Source organism: Drosophila ficusphila, unplaced genomic scaffold, assembly GCF_018152265.1.
Source record: "Drosophila ficusphila isolate 14025-0441.05 unplaced genomic scaffold, ASM1815226v1 contig_414, whole genome shotgun sequence".
In the NCBI taxonomy this organism is placed as follows: domain Eukaryota; kingdom Metazoa; phylum Arthropoda; class Insecta; order Diptera; family Drosophilidae; genus Drosophila; species Drosophila ficusphila.
In genome coordinates this window covers 11583609-11599459 of record NW_025064328.1, presented here as the reverse complement: position 1 = coordinate 11599459, position 15851 = coordinate 11583609, and the positions used below count along the sequence as shown (strand labels likewise).

Genomic DNA, 15851 nt, shown 5'->3' with positions numbered 1-15851 from the left:
TAAATAAAACAATGGTAACATGCTAAAAAAAATAAATAAAAACCCTGTATTTCTCTGGTCAAAAAGGTATATAACCCCTTAACTAAAAAAAAAACACTATTAGGGTTGGTTATATATCAACTATCCCAAAGTTTAATCTGTAAAATTTGTGTAATAAAAAATTTATGATATGATTGATTACGAATTTAAGATTATTTTTAGGAATATAAAGACGTTTGATATGTGATCCCAGTCAGTCGAGCTTTGCAACTTGGAAAGCTAACTCGCCTGTGTTTTAAAAATAATAATAATATGGGCGACAAGGAAAAACTTGTAAGGATCAAGGATAAATATTTAATCTAGTTTTCTCTGCAATCATAAATCGTTTTCTGCTACTCACGTTTAGATTTTGGACGAACCTATTGAAGACGGAGTGAAATCCTATTCAAGGAAAAATGCGAAAAAACAGAAGAAATACTTTCAACTTCCGTGGTATTTTGCCGGTGGAATTGTTCTATTCTGGGGAATGCTCTTCATTGCGGTAGTGAAGCCACTTTTCTACCGACTCCCAGAACCCCTGACTGTTGAAGATGCCTCAAAAGGTGTATTTATCGCCGAGCGTGCCCAAGCCAATCTGTATGACTTCGAGGCAATTGGCACCAAAGTGGTTGGAAGCGATGGAAATGAGCACAAAACAGTTCAGTTTCTTTTAAAGGAATTGAATCTGATACAGCAAAATGTCAATACCGACTTGTTTGATATGGAAATCGATGTGCAACGTGCTTATGGTGCTTATGTGAAATGGAACCTGGTGAATATGTATCAGGGAATTCAGAACATCGTGATCAAGCTGACTCCCAAGGGAAGCACCAGCGAAAATTACATCCTGGTGAACAGCCACTTTGACTCACAGCCTACAAGTCCCTCAACTGGTGATGATGGTCATATGGTGGTCTCCATCCTGGAGGTCCTACGAGTGATCTCCTCCTCCAAGCAAACCTTCCAGCATCCAATTATCTTTTTGATCAATGGATCCGAGGAGAATTCCTTGCAGGCCTCCCATGGATTTATTGCCTATCACAAGTGGGCTAAGAACTGCAAGTAAGTTGTGGTTTGCAAGGTAATTATAGTTTCAGAAACTAATAGAAATTATTTTCTTAAAGGGTTGTTATCAATCTGGATGCAGCTGGCAGCGGAGGTCGCGAAATTATGTTTCAAACAGGACCAAAAAATCCTTGGCTGGTTAATGTAAGATTTTATAGTTTTACCTGTTTATATATTTATCTAATTAATTGATTTATTATCTAACAGATATACAAAAAGGGCGCCAAGCATTACTTTTCTACCACAATGGCTGAGGAAATTTTCCAAACTGGTCTTGTGCCCTCCTACACAGATTTTGATATTTTTGTGGAATACGGAGACCTTGTTGGTAAGCTAAAACAACTATTAAATATATTTTTTCAGTTAGATTAACCTTTTTAATCTCAGGTCTGGATATTGGTCAGTGCATCAATGGTTTTGTTTATCATACAAAATGGGATCGCATTGATGTGATTCCACGGGCTGCTCTGCAAAACACAGGAGACAATCTTCTTGGTTTGGTTCAAACTCTTTCCAATGCCGCCGAGTTAAATGATCCCAGTGTAAGTTATTCTATATGAATTATAGGGATTCAAACTAAGAATTTCATTTTAAAAAAATCAGGCGTATACTGGAGGAAACACCATCTTTTTCGATGTCCTGGGATTGTATCTCATAAGCTATTCCGCGGAAACCGGAACTAAATTTAATTATGCCGTCGCTGCTGCAGCCATTGTCCTGGTTTATTTATCCCTTCTGCGAATTGCTGAAAAATCGGATGTGAACTCCGGACACGTTTTGAGCTCCTTCATATTGGTTTTAGTGGTCCAGGTTATAGCCTTTGTTTTGGCACTGGCGCTGCCGCTTTTGGTGGCTTATGGATTGGACAAATATGGATTTTCGCTTAGTTATTTTGCCACTCCATCGCTCTTATATGGACTTTTTGTTTGCCCAAGTCTTATTGGACTTGCCCTGCCCAGCTTTGTCTATTTGCAGCTAAAGAGCGATGTAAGTTTATTTCTTTGTTGAAATTTCGAAATACTAACCATTCATTTTTAAACAGGATAAAGTTGCCTATCCCCAACAAGTTCAACTGATTCTTCATGGACACGCTGCTGTGCTCTCTATTCTTTGCATTGGAATCAATTACTATGGATTGCGTACCACCTACGTTATTACATGGACCCTAGTGTTCTACGTCGTTCCTTTGGCCTTTAATCTCATTACCACTTTGCATGATCGTGGATTTTCGTGGACGGGCATCTTGAAAATTGTACAGGTTGCTCCCTTCTTGTACAACAGCTATCTCTTCTACTGCTTTATTGTGATTCTCACTCCAATGATGGGAAGGTTTGGGCAGTAAGTATCTTGATTTATCTACCACTCTTAAAAGTTTACTTATTTTCTTTTCTATTTAAAGGGATACCAATCCGGATTTGATTATTGGTGGCTTGACTGCCTTGGGTACCATTTTATCTATGGGATTTTTGGTAAGTTTCAGTGCTGTTTGGTACCTTTAATTTTGATAATTTTTTAATGATTACTCCTCTCTATCTGCTTTAGATTTTACTTGTTAATATGTCTCGCCGATCTGGTGTAATTCTGCTGGGCTTATTGGCTTCGGTCTCTGTTGCTGTATCTATTGCTACTTCCACCGATATTGGATTCCCCTATCGCGCCAAGACCAATGTTCAACGAGTTCCTTATTTGGTTAGTTCAAAATCACTATATTTAAAAAGTATATATCTAATATTTCAATGAACCTACAGCAAGTGCGAAGGGTTTTCTACGAGTACGATGGCACCGTGAGCAAGGATGAGTCCGGATATCTGTTCAACTTCCAAGATCGTCGAGGAGTTACTCCTTTGCTGGAATCCAGTGTGGATCTGACTGGCCTGGTCAACATGACGTCCGATTGTGCCAAGTACATGATGTGTGGAGTGCCACTGTACGATCACCGTTGGGTGGAAGCCATGGATTATCTCACGTGGCTGCCGCGAAAGAATCCAGTTTGGACTCCAGCGGAACCCACTCTTGAGTTGTTAAACAAAACCATTCTATCCGATGGCCAAACCATTCGATTCGAGTTCAATCTGAACTGCACGGATCACACCAGCCTTTTCATCCAGCCCAACGAGGATGTGACCGTCAGCAATTGGTCGTTCCTGGATGAGTACTTAACCACCAATGAGCCACCGTATCACATTTACTACTCTTATGGAATCGATGATACGCCACTAAACTTCTACATCGATCTTAAGGTAAGAAAATCATTAATGATGGTTTTATATGTGATTTTAATTTTTATTTATTTCTTTAGAAATCCGATGCCGACTTCGATGTCCCACTTTTCCAGCTGGGAGTTTCGGCACAGTACATGCACGTTGCTGGCGATGATGAAGCCGTGCAGTTCGACAAAACATTCCCCGAATACGCCGTGACCATTCAGTGGCCAGCTTTCTATAAGAAATTCCAATTTTAAATTGTTATTATATAACATAAACCCAAAAAAATAAAAAAGAAAATACTGAAAATAATTCACTTGTATACCCATTACTTGTGGAGGAAAGGGTACATAATATTTTTTAAACAACAAATTAATGGGTCATGTTTTAAAAACCTTCTTTACAGTGATCATATTTTATGATAATATTTAACACAAATAGAAGTTGAAATTTTAGGTAGTCAGAAAAAGAAAATAAGTAAGTTAACCAATAAGCCAATAAAAATTGATAGGTAGAACAAGAGTTATCTGGCTATCAAATTCAAATTGTGCGTGTTCATGTAAGATTATAAAATCGGGAACAATCATTAGGTTGTGGTGGGTCCAAAACAATAAAGATCACTTATCAAAAGAAAGAAAGAAACCAAATTCTTGAGACATTATTATGATCAAGTTTAACAACAGTTTGAATACCTCGTGAGTAGTTTTAAAAGGACCTTTTAAAAGGTTCATAATATTTTTTTAGTATATAATTTTTAAGCTCCTGTATGTAAAAGTTCCGAAACAACAAGATTAGAGTATTAAGTTAAAACATAAAATAGTAAATATTCTATAATCCTTTACACCCTTTGTATAAATCCCTGATAAATATCGACTGGCACGAGGCTTTATCTTAACGGCTCTTTAATCGGAAGCAATCATATTGTTTCGAAGGTACTGGAATCATAAAAATCACCTATCGCTAATCAAATCAAGTGTAATTAATTTGAAGTGTTATAATCTTTCGTATACATGAGTGGTTAGATTAGTTTCAAAATTTTCCAGTCATTAAAAAATTATTATTGTTTTAATAGTTTCTTTTTGTAGTTATCAGTCGGATTTAGCGCAAAGATCCATTAAATTATCAGACTTTCAAAGCTTTCTGGATGTTTGCATAAGGAGTTTGATTAGCCATTTTTTATTATTTTCTACTTTTAAATTTAAAATAAAAAGACTTTCGTATATGTTGTTATTTTTTGTAAATGTTTATTTCGCATTTAAATTGTTTTAATTTAATAGAATTACAAAAAACGTGTTTTAATGCATTTCTTTCGTTTCGTACAACAAAATAATTTAGTATTAGTATTTTACAATATTTATATAAACGGGTTCCTTTTCATTCGCCCTTCTGCATCGTAATTCATTCGCTGATATTGCATATAAAAAACAAAATAATTATGCAATACAAAATCTGTGTGTGTGTGTGGTTTTTGTCGCTTAACAGTTAAATATTAATTAAACTTATAGTAATGACTTTTAGTATATAATTAAATATTTTCTTTACGCGGCTTACAATTTTCACTTTCCTATTAGTTTAATAACAGAACAAAATCAAATTTTATCTCTTTAACGGGTTTAGTTATTTTTTTGGCCGTTCCGCCTCTGCCACACCCCCTTCTTGGTCAAAAGATCCATTGGACTGGCGATTCCAATGGAGCCCGTAGACTCAAGTTGGATTGCAGCAAAGGCGACGACATTTCATTCGAATGTTTTATTTTTTCTATACGTTTTTTTCGATATTTTTTTCTTCTTAGTTTTTGTTTTTTTTTTTTGTTTGTTTGTTTAATTGCCTTAGAGCACTTGGAGTGTATTTTTCATTAATTTACGCTTTATAAGTATATACAAATCATAATTTTGGAAACGTGTATAACTAGTGAATAGGGGTAGTGGGCATTACAAATTAGTAGTAGCAAAAGGTAGTATTAGTTTTAGTAGTACTCGTAAGTAGGTTGCTTGTCTGATCAACTTTGTGTGCTAGCTATATGTCTGCATTCCTGCTCAACTTAACTGCGTGTGTGTGTGTCTTTTACAAAATATATATATAGTATAAACATCTATAAATTGTTTCGCTCATCCTTCAACTTCTTTAGGGCACTTTAAAGTTAGTCTCTTTCGAACTGTGTGCTGTTCCTGCTACATTCATTACTAATGTAGTCTCGATTAATTTCGGGGGAGGTTGGTTTGGGTTTTAGTTTAGAACTTCAGTGCGTAGTTAGTACGTAAAGTTGTGTGTATGTAGTTTTGATATTGGCATTCTTTTGCTTCTCTATTGTCATCCTCATCTCATCTAGAAGTGGGCGTTTCTATAGCCGGAACGGTTCGCGCTTCTCCGTGGGCGTGGTTCCTCGGGAAGTGCGTCGCATTGTGGAGCTGAAAGTTGGCTCCGCTGAACTCTTGCGCGGCGTCTGCATTCCGGATGGCGTGGAGCTACCGCTGATGTTCCGCCTGATATCGAAATAAAATTCATTAGTTTCTAGTCTTTACATGATTCAAAAAACACTTTAACACATAAAAATAACATAAAAATGTATTATAATTTAGTTATCGAACTTAAGCATTAGTCGAAGCAGTTTTTTTCGCTTTTTGTTCTCTAATTTTTAATGGCATGGACATGCACATCAACAATTCACATGCTCGGAAAAAAGGTTGAACATAACAGGGTAACTTAACAAATAACTTTAGACGAGTATAAATCATAATTACTTGCTATAAACTGAGTTGGATATTGACTAGTTAATGTCTTTGTTGTATGCTTATCAACTTTACCCCAAGCTGGTTGGATTCGTAGTCGAGCTGGGCGATGTTGACTTGGAATCGAATGAGGGTATCTTAATCGGTATCCGTGATGGCCGGCTTTAGATGTTTGTTTTTTTTTTTATTTGGGGAGGTAGTAAGTACAACAATTAAGTTAGCAAAGGTAAACCATAACCGCTGCCTACAGTACATGATCACGATCTTACATCTAGCCTAAACTTATGAGTATGTAATTATGTTAAGTGGTGTTCGCCAATCGAGGCTGCTTTATTACCTAATTGGTTTGAAGCCGAAGCCTGTTAGTGCTGGTATGCTGGATGATCTACTCATGCCTCCGTTGCTGTTTCAGTTTTTAATTTTGTATATATTTTTTGGTTTTTTTTTATCGTTTTTGAGAGGGATTTCAGGCACGAGTTTTAGTTGCATTTTTTAGTTGCGTTCAAGCAAATTTCAAATGGTTCAAATGCCAATTGGAGTTGTAAGTTAGCGTTTCATGATGTTGATTGTTTGTGTGAGTGGTGGTGTTGGTCAATAGTTAATGCGGTAAACCGAAAACAGTGTGAAAATAAAAAATAATAAATTAATAAGAGTTTTTGGTAAATTAGTGTATCATTTCCCGCCCAATGTCCCCGTTTTTCTCGCATCGATGGATTGTTTTACGACTAGAATCCTACCTTGTGGGAGCCGGACTGGCTGATCCGGAGGCGGTCTTGCGGGTGATGGTGCTGGTGCCGTTGAGACGGCTTCCCGGTGTCGTGGTGCTGGTCACCGAAAGTCGCGCCGGACGCGGCGTGGTGCCGCTGGCGGTGCTCGCCGTCGAGGGTTTGCGTTGCGGAATGCGAGAGGGCGTGTGATCGTCTGAAAGGTAAACAAAAATTGTTAACTTACTTGTTCTAGAGAATAATTCTTAAAAGTTTTCTGATTTAAACGATTTGTAGATTTATAACCTGGTTTTCTATGAAACTTAGAACACATTTTTAATACGTTTGCAAACTATAAAAAATGTTGGGATAAACCAGACGTTATTTGGAGCAACTTTAATTTGAAACGAACTAGTAAATATTTTGAAAATGTATTGACTTTATTTTATAACAATATATCTGGGAGCTCCTGTTTTAAGATCATATAGTAAATGAGAATGGAGTGTCTTTAAAAATATACAAAATAAATGACCGAAATGTTGTAAACCTTTTTTAAAATAAGGAAAGAAAAATGTAACACTGCATAGGAAATATTTTTCTATGTAATATTTTACCCCAACCCCAATAACTCAATTTACCCAGTTTATTTCAAACTAAATTCTTTAAAGACCCATTTTAAGTAATCTTTTAGCTATCCATCTACACTTTTCCTAATCCTGTGACTTCCTTTAAACTTACCCGTGCTATCCAGCGACAGGGTGGAGCCATGTCGCGACGGGGGCTTCGATCCCTGTCTGCTGAGCGGGCGCGAGTTGGGCTTGGAGCCGGCGCGGGAGCCTCCTGGCGTGAGACCCGTGCGCGTGCTCGTGTAGGTGACCTTGCGGGGCGTGTACCGGCCCGAAGGACCACCGTGGCTGCCCTCGTTGTCGCTCAGGGAGTCGGGAGTGCTGGCCGAGAGTGAGGAGCGCGATGGTCGCGACATGGGAATGGAGCGAACCGAACGCTCTCGAACCTGTACACAAAAAAAAACAAATAAAGTATTATATTTCAGATCTGTAGTAAACCCAGTAACCCCGTGAAAATGAAACCGTTTATGGACACTCCTCCTGGAGCAGCTTCTCCTTCTTCTTCTTCTCTTTTTCACCTGCTGCACCCTGCAAACTTACCCAGTGTGTTGTTGGATGACAATGCAGCACATGTGGACTCAGCGGCACCGAGCGGCTGGTGTTGCAACGAACGAACACCGTACCGCCGGCACCCATGTGAATGGGAAAGGCGCATGGAACCTGGTCTTGAGCGCGGATTTTCTCAAAGATTGGCATTAGCTCGGCCAAGTGCTCGTCGGCTAGGGAATTAATTTCGATACGTTTAACCAACAGTGAACGGATTTATCTTCGCTGGCAAACGGTATATGATCATTTAAGCCCTTGGCAACAACCTAACCTGGCCTATTATAACCTAAACAACCTCATCATGAATAGTGTGGGGTGTACTGTACACTAGCATCAACTCAAAAATGTCGCAAATACTTTTAAAATTGATATATACTATAATAAGAAAAAATACCAGTAGAACAAACATAAATTTTTATACGAAAGTACTCCGTTCTCATGCATTTAAAAAATATATAAAATCGGCGGCGCAGCAGCGAGAGCTTTTCTTTGTCAACAACACACACACACACAACGAACCCAAAAAGGATGGAAGGAGCACTTACCTTGTGCCCTTGCAGGATGAGGAGATGTTTGGATGGGTAAATGGACTGGGGTCGGGATTTGAGTAAAGGTTTAACTTCTTGTCGTTAACCATTTAACGATTTAACACATGTTTCCTTTTTTCAATACAAATCAAGATTGTCCAATTCGGAATTGATAAAGAATTTGTGATCCTATAAAGCTTTAACATATTTAAGCTGAATTATATAAAAATTTTATTACAAAATGAAAGTAAGCAAGTATTTCATCAATTCGTATAGGTAGTTAAAACGAATTATTGAAGCAAATATTAAAACAAGTTTAAGGAAGAAATAGTATTATCACATAATTTCAAAAAATGTAGCCTGATAAATAGAATTGCTTTCAAACATCTGAACTAAATATTTAAATATTTAAGTTTTATCAAATAAATTGTATGTTTTTAGAATTTAGAAGAAAAAAAGGGAAAAGTTTTTTCTATAAAATCAAACAATATCAATTCCGATTAAGGACAAATGTGATAATAAGAGTTGGGTTGGGAAACAGGTGATCCATTTTGTTCAGCTTCAGATTCTTTTGCTGTTTGATTTACCTTGATGATGGGACCCTGTCCACTCATGTATGGCGGCAAGTTGGAGCTGCCGCCATTCTGGGCATTGGGTGAGGAGGAGGCAGTGGCGGCCGCATTGGGCGTGGAACGTCTGGGCGTGAATGCGGCCATGCTCTGCGATACGCCATCGGCCAATATGAATTGCTCGCGTAGCTCAATGTTAGTGCGTCCCTTGGCTGATCCCGGATAACAGTGGCATTGGTAGCATTTTGGTAGCGATTGCAGTTTGCAGTGTCAGATGCATTTGGAGGCATTGATATGCATATTGACATTGGCGGCATATGCACCCATATATAACACATGTACACGGATAGGCAATGTTTTGTTGTAGGGCGAACATATAAACAACAACAATAACAACGAAAGTTCGTTACCGCAAAGTATTTGTCACAGTTTTGTTTTTCAGTTTTGTGTTTTTTGGGATTTTTTTTGTATGTTTTTTTTTTGTTGTTTAGTATTTGGTGTGGGCACAGGCGGGTGCATGTCGGGCGGTGGGCGTGGTCGTGGGCGTGGCGAGCGGGCAGCGCAAGCGAAGAGTATACATTTATGTATATTTGATCGGATTCGATTTATCAAGATTCAATCGATTTTCGGTATAACAAAGGAAACCATTTTGGAAAAAAAGAAAAAGGGGTAAACATAAAATTTGATTAGTAAAAAACGAAAAACGAATAACACAAATTAATACACAAATTTCAATTTTACTAGAGGACGCACAACGAGATCGGTGGAGCTTCAAACATAAAATGCACAAAATGAAGTACAGTCTGCACAGCCCCTGTTAGTTAACAGAGGCGGCGCAACATGAAGTACAGGTTGCACGTTCACTGTTAGCTAACTAAGGATGCTAGACTGTTGAACAAATAAAGCAGGATGTTAGTTCTAATGCAGAATAGGGTTAACGAAAGCATTCTTAATTACTGGTTTACAAATAGTTTTATATGGTTATTTCGACTACCTCTAAAAGTTTGGTGGAGAAACCTGGTTAATATCACTAACTAATAGGAAATAGGTACAGTAGGTAGGCAGGAGTTTTTTTTGGTGGGCGTTGGTGTGTGTTTTTTATGGACTTTTAGCAGCAAATTGTTACGCAGTTATAATATCGAAGCGACAAAAATGAGCATGAGTAGAGTAAATGGCAAACCCTTGGCTAAATTGGACTTTGGGTTTCGTTGGGTTCGGTTGTTGAGTTCAGTTGGCTGGGTTATTGTGTATGAGGTGGCTTTTGGCGCTGGCTGCATGGCAGTTAAAATATAAAACACCCCTTATTGGGCACACTGTTAATCTCGTTTTAGCTTTGTTTAGGCAACTTTTGGACCAGAATTAATGATGAGGTTTAAACAAAGGTTTCTCTTTTTTAAATCTCCAGGTTCTTTGGCTAGTATTATTTTAGGCACAGAAGTTTATTGTTGGTTGGTTTGTTGTTGGTTGGTTAAATGACCATATCCGTTTGGTAATATTATTATTATTATTATTATTTGGCATTATAGTATATAATTAGTTGTTAAGCACAACTGTACCTAGATGTGAAATGAATGCGTTTAAATGAAATGATCAAACGATGCACGGCATCTGGGTATAGACAAAATGCATGATTTTGGGTGGAATATTAAAAATGTGGACTACAAGATTACACTAGAATATTATTGTAGATATTTGTATGGAATGTATGTGACTGGTACTGATGTGGAATGGATGAAGTCCAACAAAATTCAAAAATGTGTGTGTACGCAACACAACTAGATAGAGTGTTTTCAATAACTTCGCATAGATGGTCTACTTACCGCGGCAAGGATCGTTCTTCTGCAGGAATTCATCCAGGGCAACCCAACCGCCGCCAACGCGAACCATTACAGTACTGCGAAGGATGCGAACCAGGCGCAGTTTCTGGGAGTCTCCAAACTGTAAGGAATATATACATTAGTTGCTTGCTTAAAGGTATTTCCTTGATTGTACTCACTCTGTATTTGCCCTCGCCAACTTGGAACACTCGGAACTTCTGTCGGCAGGTACACAGCATGACCAATCGTTTGACTTCGTCGTGAATTTTGTCAGAATCAGTGGCTGGTTTACGTTCTTGCCAATCTGGACGCAGGGCAGCAATGAATTCTTGCCAGTCAATTAGACCCTCGCCATTGCGATCAAACAGATCGGCCACAGCCTTCATTTCCAAGCCAGATGTGTCGAATTCTAAAGGTAAATTAATGTTTTTAGTTTAGTTATAATAAAGTATTAATAAGAGTTATTGTAAAACTTACTCGTGTTGAGTATACCATCGATGAAGACATCGCGTGGAATCATGCCATTGTTGTCCTTGTCCATTTTGCGGAACAGATCCGTCAAGCGCGACTTCTTGTGGTTCATGTACTTCAGGAACTTTAAGTGGAGAAAGAAATGCATATTAACATTATTCAGTTACAGGAAACCCAAGGAATAAACGAAGGAGCTTTTTTGTTTATGATTGTTAGAGGTATCGTTTATAATTTGAATAGGATTTAAATACTTACACGCTTGCGCCAATCGTCCCAGCTGAAGTTGCGGGCACGCTCCACATCCTTCAGATACAGAAGATGATCGTTGAGCAGACGCTGGCGCTCCCATGAGAGCATCCAGACATCGCGCCACTTGGTCCACAGAAGCTTGGCGCGTGGCGAACGGAATTCCAACTCCGGACCCGAAGTGCTAAATTTAATATAGAGATTATAAGTACAGACTTCCAAACATTCAGCAACACAAGTGAAAAACCAAACTAAATTCAAACTTTGTACACGAGCACAGGACATGCACAGCTTTTAGATGATATTGTGGATGATATTGTGGGCTTTCTAGGACTTACCTTGGCGAGAATCTTGGGCCGTAGTGCGGCAGGCGATCTCTGTCGGGCGTGTCACGAGTGGGCGTGATACGACTGCTCAGAGATTTGGTTTTTCGACATAGACATAGGCAAATAAAGCAGCAAGATGCATAGTTTTTTTTTTTTTTGATATTCGATATTCGAGCGGTATGAGCAACGTTTACGTAATAGCGCAGTGTGTAGACAAGATGAAAGTAGAATCAAAAAGAGACAAAACAAAATGGTAAAGTAACGAACAAAATACGCAATACACAGTAATAATAGCCAGTAACATAAATAATACATATATTATAGTATACAAAATCAAATATGTTTTTAAATATTTCGAATAGTTGTAGACGCAGCATTTCCGAAAGTAGTTGAAAAGTTGAAAACAAAAGAATTTCGATTTTAGAATTTTGAAGTACATGCGGAATCTATCTATTCTTGAATACCAAATCTAGTCACAATGATAACTCACCTTCCCTTGCGGGCATTGAGTCCTTGGTCACGAGATCCCTTGAAGCTGTGGAGAAAAATATTATTATATTATAAGGTAAAGAAATAGGTAATATTAAACAAGCAGAAGTTTTAGCAGCAGTGATTAAGCAGAGTGGATATTTTTTGAGGAGTGCTTGAGTGGAATGAATTGTGCGTTAGCAGCTACAGATTTTAGCGCTACTTTGGGGCATTTAGCGAGTATCTTGGTTGGGGTTTTTGGGGGATATCAGATGTTAGGCAATCACTAAGACCATTCGTGTGTGGTTGGTTGGTGAGTAAGCACATTCGCCACTTGGGTAAGTGGATGAAACGAGTAGCGGGCATTAGAGTATAAACTTGCGGCCAAACCTTTGACGCCTCAGGGTGCCGTCGGGTGACTGCTCACGCAGATCGTGACTTGAGCCACGACTGTTGGTCGGTTGGTGGTGGGTTCATTGGTCGGTGTGGTTTTTGGATAGGCAGAGAAATAGGTGTGCAAGACGTTGCGGGGATATTTTTTGGTTTTGGTTTTTGAATATTGTAGCAATAAGGTGGTGGGATACAAAAGAAAGTATATAAAGAGAAATTGGCAAAAATAAATATACAAAATAATAATATACAGAGGATATTTATAATATATACAAAAGAGCTACAGTTTAACCAGCATCTTTGCTTGAGTTTTGATCTACTCACACTGGCGTCTTGCCGCTGCGAGATGGCTTTCGAGCTCCTGGAGGCAGTTGTCTTGGTTTGCAGGCACGGTCCACTTCGTTCTGACGGCGAGCCGTGTTCTCCATGAACTCCTTGTGGTCCTCGATCAACTTCTCCACGGGTGGAATCTCATCTGGCAGTTGCTCGTGCTTCAAGTCTGCAATAAATTTTGAATAACATCTATCCCTTTTCTACTTTATTCAATCACTTACTCAACAGCGTTCCCTCAAGTCCGCTGAGCCAAGCCAGCAGCTCCTCAATGTTGTCGTCCAGATCCTTGAGCGACTGCAGGTGCTGCTCCAGCTTCGACTCGCGGTTGATGGCCCATTGGCGAACCTCCTCCCAGCGCTGCTGAATGATCGACAGCCAGTTCTTGATGATCGGAATGGCATCGGGATAGGCCTTGCTAATGATGTCCTCAGCGTACTCGAAGGTATCGCTCTTCTCGCGTTCGCGCAAGCGCAGATCCTTCATGAACTCCATGTGGATGTCCATCATCTCGCGGGAGACCTTCTCATCATCGGGGGCATTCTTGGCATATCGCAGCTTGTGCTCGGCATGATCCAACCAATCGAAGAGAGCTTGGACACGGGCATTCAGCTTCTCGGCATCCACGAGGGCCACCTGCAGGCGTTCGCCTCGCTTGGCCACGGCGCTCTTGACCTCCTCCCAAATGGACTGCATCTCGTCGAGTTGGCGACCAACTTCGGGATTGTTGCCCGATCGTTCCAAATCGCGTCCCGTCTTGAGAACACCTTGCATTTGAGCGGCGCGCTTCTGCAGATCCTGTTCGATGTGCTTGTGGTGCTCGCAGAGACCCTGGACCGTCTCCAGATCTCCGTGGACGGGTCCGTTCTCGTTCAAGCGACTCTTGGCCTTCTTCAGCCAGTCGAGCAGCTCACCCAAAGCATCGCTGAATTGTCCAGAGAGGAGGAGAGCCTCCTCCAGCTTGCGCTGGCGATCGATGCTCTTCGACCAGACACGAGTCCATTGCTCTTTGAGCTCCAGCAGCATCTTGTCCAGCACTGGGCGATCGCCCTTGGGCGCCCGCTCCAGCAGATTCTTTCCAGTGCGCATGGTGCCGTCGTAAACCGACTGCTTGGCGCCCAGCTGGCGATGCGTCTCCTTCAGCTTGCCAATGTACTTCTTGATCTTCTGCGGCTCCTTGGAGGCGGTGGCCTCCTCGATGATCTGGTCGAGCACCTGTTCGGTCTCCTGCAGATACTGCATCATGCCGCTCCAGGCATCGTTGAATTCCCTGGCCTCTTTGTAGCCATGGTCCAGAGCACGTGTGCGTTCCGCTGCCTTGCTAACCACTCGTTCCCAGCGATGTTGCACGGAAACGAGCAGATTCTTGATCAGGATCACATCCTGCTTCTGGCTGAAGTACTTGAGGTGTGTTCCCTTCTTGTCCAGCAGCAGCATGGCTTCGCGATGGGTGCTCACATCCTTCTGCAGCACCTTGTGCTCCTCCATCTGGGCTTGAATGGTTTCCAGAACTCGAGAGACGGGTTCAGCATTCGAGAGCAGCTTCTCGGCCTGAGTAAGCCACTCCACGAAGGCCTGCAGGGTGTCATGGAACTCGGTGGCCTCCTTGAGTGCAATCTCCAGCTTGATCTTCTTGTCGGAGGCACGGGATACAACAGCATCCCAGCGTTGCTTCAGAGTACGAAGAGTATGCTGCAGGTTGCTGGAGGAAACCTTCATCTGGTTCTGTCGCTTGATGTACTCCTGTCCCTGGGCCTGAATCGTCTCCACCTTGGGCCTGTTCTCATCCAGCTCGTTGTACACCTCCATGAAGCGTTCCAACTGCTCGGTGGCAGTTTCCGGAAGACCACCAACTGGTTTGCTGGCACCAATCACAGCATCAACATCGCCCAACCAGCCCAGAATATCCTGAACCTCGGAAATGTAACCGTGAGCCTCGCGGAGAGCCTCCTCCAGTTCGTGCTGGCGATCGCTGGCCTTCTGCAGCAGCTGCTTCCACTCGTTGTTGAGCTTGCGCAGTTTCTCCTGCGTGGTTGAGGCCTCCACAGAACCCTTTTCGGTTTCAATCAACTGCCTGCCGGCATCGTTCAGTGTATCCACTGAGTTCTGATGGGCCTGAATATCGTTGGCCAAAACCTTTAGCTTGGCAAGCTCAACCTCGAGCAGTTGTGGGTCTCCAGGGATCTGAAAAAACAGATAAATAAGTCAAGTATTTAGGAGTTTTAGAGGGTAATCTATCAACTTACCGGCTTCAGTTGGTCCAAAGTGCTGTCGGTCTTGTTGATCCAGACCAGCAGCTCGTTGAGGGCATGCTGGAATTGACCCAAGTGCAGCAGGGCGTGCTCCAGTTGCTTCTGGCGCTCGACCATGCCACGGAGAAGGGCCTCCCAGCGGCGATTGACCACCGAAAGGGGTTCGCGGATCGATGCCGCCTGCTCGGGTGAAGTGCGTTCCGTCAGTTCCACAGCTTGTCTGTAAGATTCAATCAAAGGATTAGCTAGGGAATTTAGTAAACTTAAATTGTTTTAAAAGCAAACGCAAGAATAAAATAATAAGGCAAAGTGATTTTGCTTTGTATTTTTTTTGGCTTTGCATGCAACAAGTGAAAATGTGGCAATCGAATAAACATGCTCAGCTCGATTCAAAGTTCTCTGCAAAGCAGGCACTTAACAATAATCAATATTCACAACAACAACGAACGAACGAACAAGATTTCTCTTGGAATTATCTTGCCTTTTGAGACCTCTGCCAATTCACAAGTTGAGATAGACACCACGGCAATGGAATATTAGATTTTATAATTTGAATAGAAGTG

At 40.9% G+C, this 15851-nt stretch overlaps 2 protein-coding genes across 51 annotated transcripts in view; one reads left to right on the top strand and one right to left on the bottom strand.

The window, feature by feature from the left end:
* Positions 1-252: 252 nt before the first annotated feature.
* On the top strand, positions 253-3560 carry LOC108096563 (endoplasmic reticulum metallopeptidase 1). The gene is made up of 11 exons (XM_017198257.1): positions 253-312; positions 386-1080; positions 1143-1227; positions 1291-1411; positions 1471-1625; positions 1687-2070; positions 2126-2421; positions 2483-2552; positions 2626-2772; positions 2832-3323; positions 3383-3560. The coding sequence occupies exons 1-11, from the start codon at positions 292-294 to the stop codon at positions 3542-3544; spliced, it is 2628 nt and encodes an 875-aa protein (XP_017053746.1). The 5' UTR covers positions 253-291; the 3' UTR covers positions 3545-3560.
* Positions 3561-4507: 947 nt separating this feature from the next.
* LOC108096522 (microtubule-actin cross-linking factor 1) overlaps positions 4508-15851 on the bottom strand; it is a 72515-nt gene continuing 61171 nt past the window's right edge. For 16 of the 50 annotated variants that reach the window (XM_017198179.2, XM_017198180.2, XM_017198181.2 and 13 more), the window contains 16 exons: positions 15770-15781; positions 15283-15508; positions 13261-15220; positions 13031-13205; positions 12707-12766; positions 12339-12383; positions 11861-11932; positions 11532-11706; positions 11283-11400; positions 10985-11214; positions 10809-10926; positions 9007-9200; positions 7459-7732; positions 6754-6937; positions 6092-6178; positions 4508-5770 (listed from right to left, as the gene is read on the bottom strand). In XM_017198179.2, the coding sequence (XP_017053668.1) occupies positions 5629-5770; positions 6092-6178; positions 6754-6937; positions 7459-7732; positions 9007-9200; positions 10809-10926; positions 10985-11214; positions 11283-11400; positions 11532-11706; positions 11861-11932; positions 12339-12383; positions 12707-12766; positions 13031-13205; positions 13261-15220; positions 15283-15508; positions 15770-15781 (4072 nt within the window). In that variant the 3' untranslated portion in view covers positions 4508-5628. Of the gene's footprint in view, positions 5771-6028; positions 6179-6353; positions 6420-6753; positions 6938-7458; positions 7733-7886; positions 8066-9006; positions 9201-10808; positions 10927-10984; positions 11215-11282; positions 11401-11531; positions 11707-11860; positions 11933-12338; positions 12384-12706; positions 12767-13030; positions 13206-13260; positions 15221-15282; positions 15509-15769; positions 15782-15851 lie in introns of all 50 variants that reach the window. The other 34 variants (XM_017198198.2, XM_017198200.2, XM_017198168.2 and 31 more) reach the window with 15 other exon arrangements.

Excerpts from the sequence above, each read along its gene's own strand:
- LOC108096563 (XM_017198257.1), top strand. The coding sequence starts at position 292 with ATGGGCGACAAGGAAAAACTT. Across the intron at positions 1,228-1,290 it reads AAAATCCTTGGCTGGTTAAT|ATATACAAAAAGGGCGCCAA; the intron begins GTAAGATTTTAT and ends ATTATCTAACAG. Across the intron at positions 2,553-2,625 it reads TTTTATCTATGGGATTTTTG|ATTTTACTTGTTAATATGTC; the intron begins GTAAGTTTCAGT and ends TATCTGCTTTAG.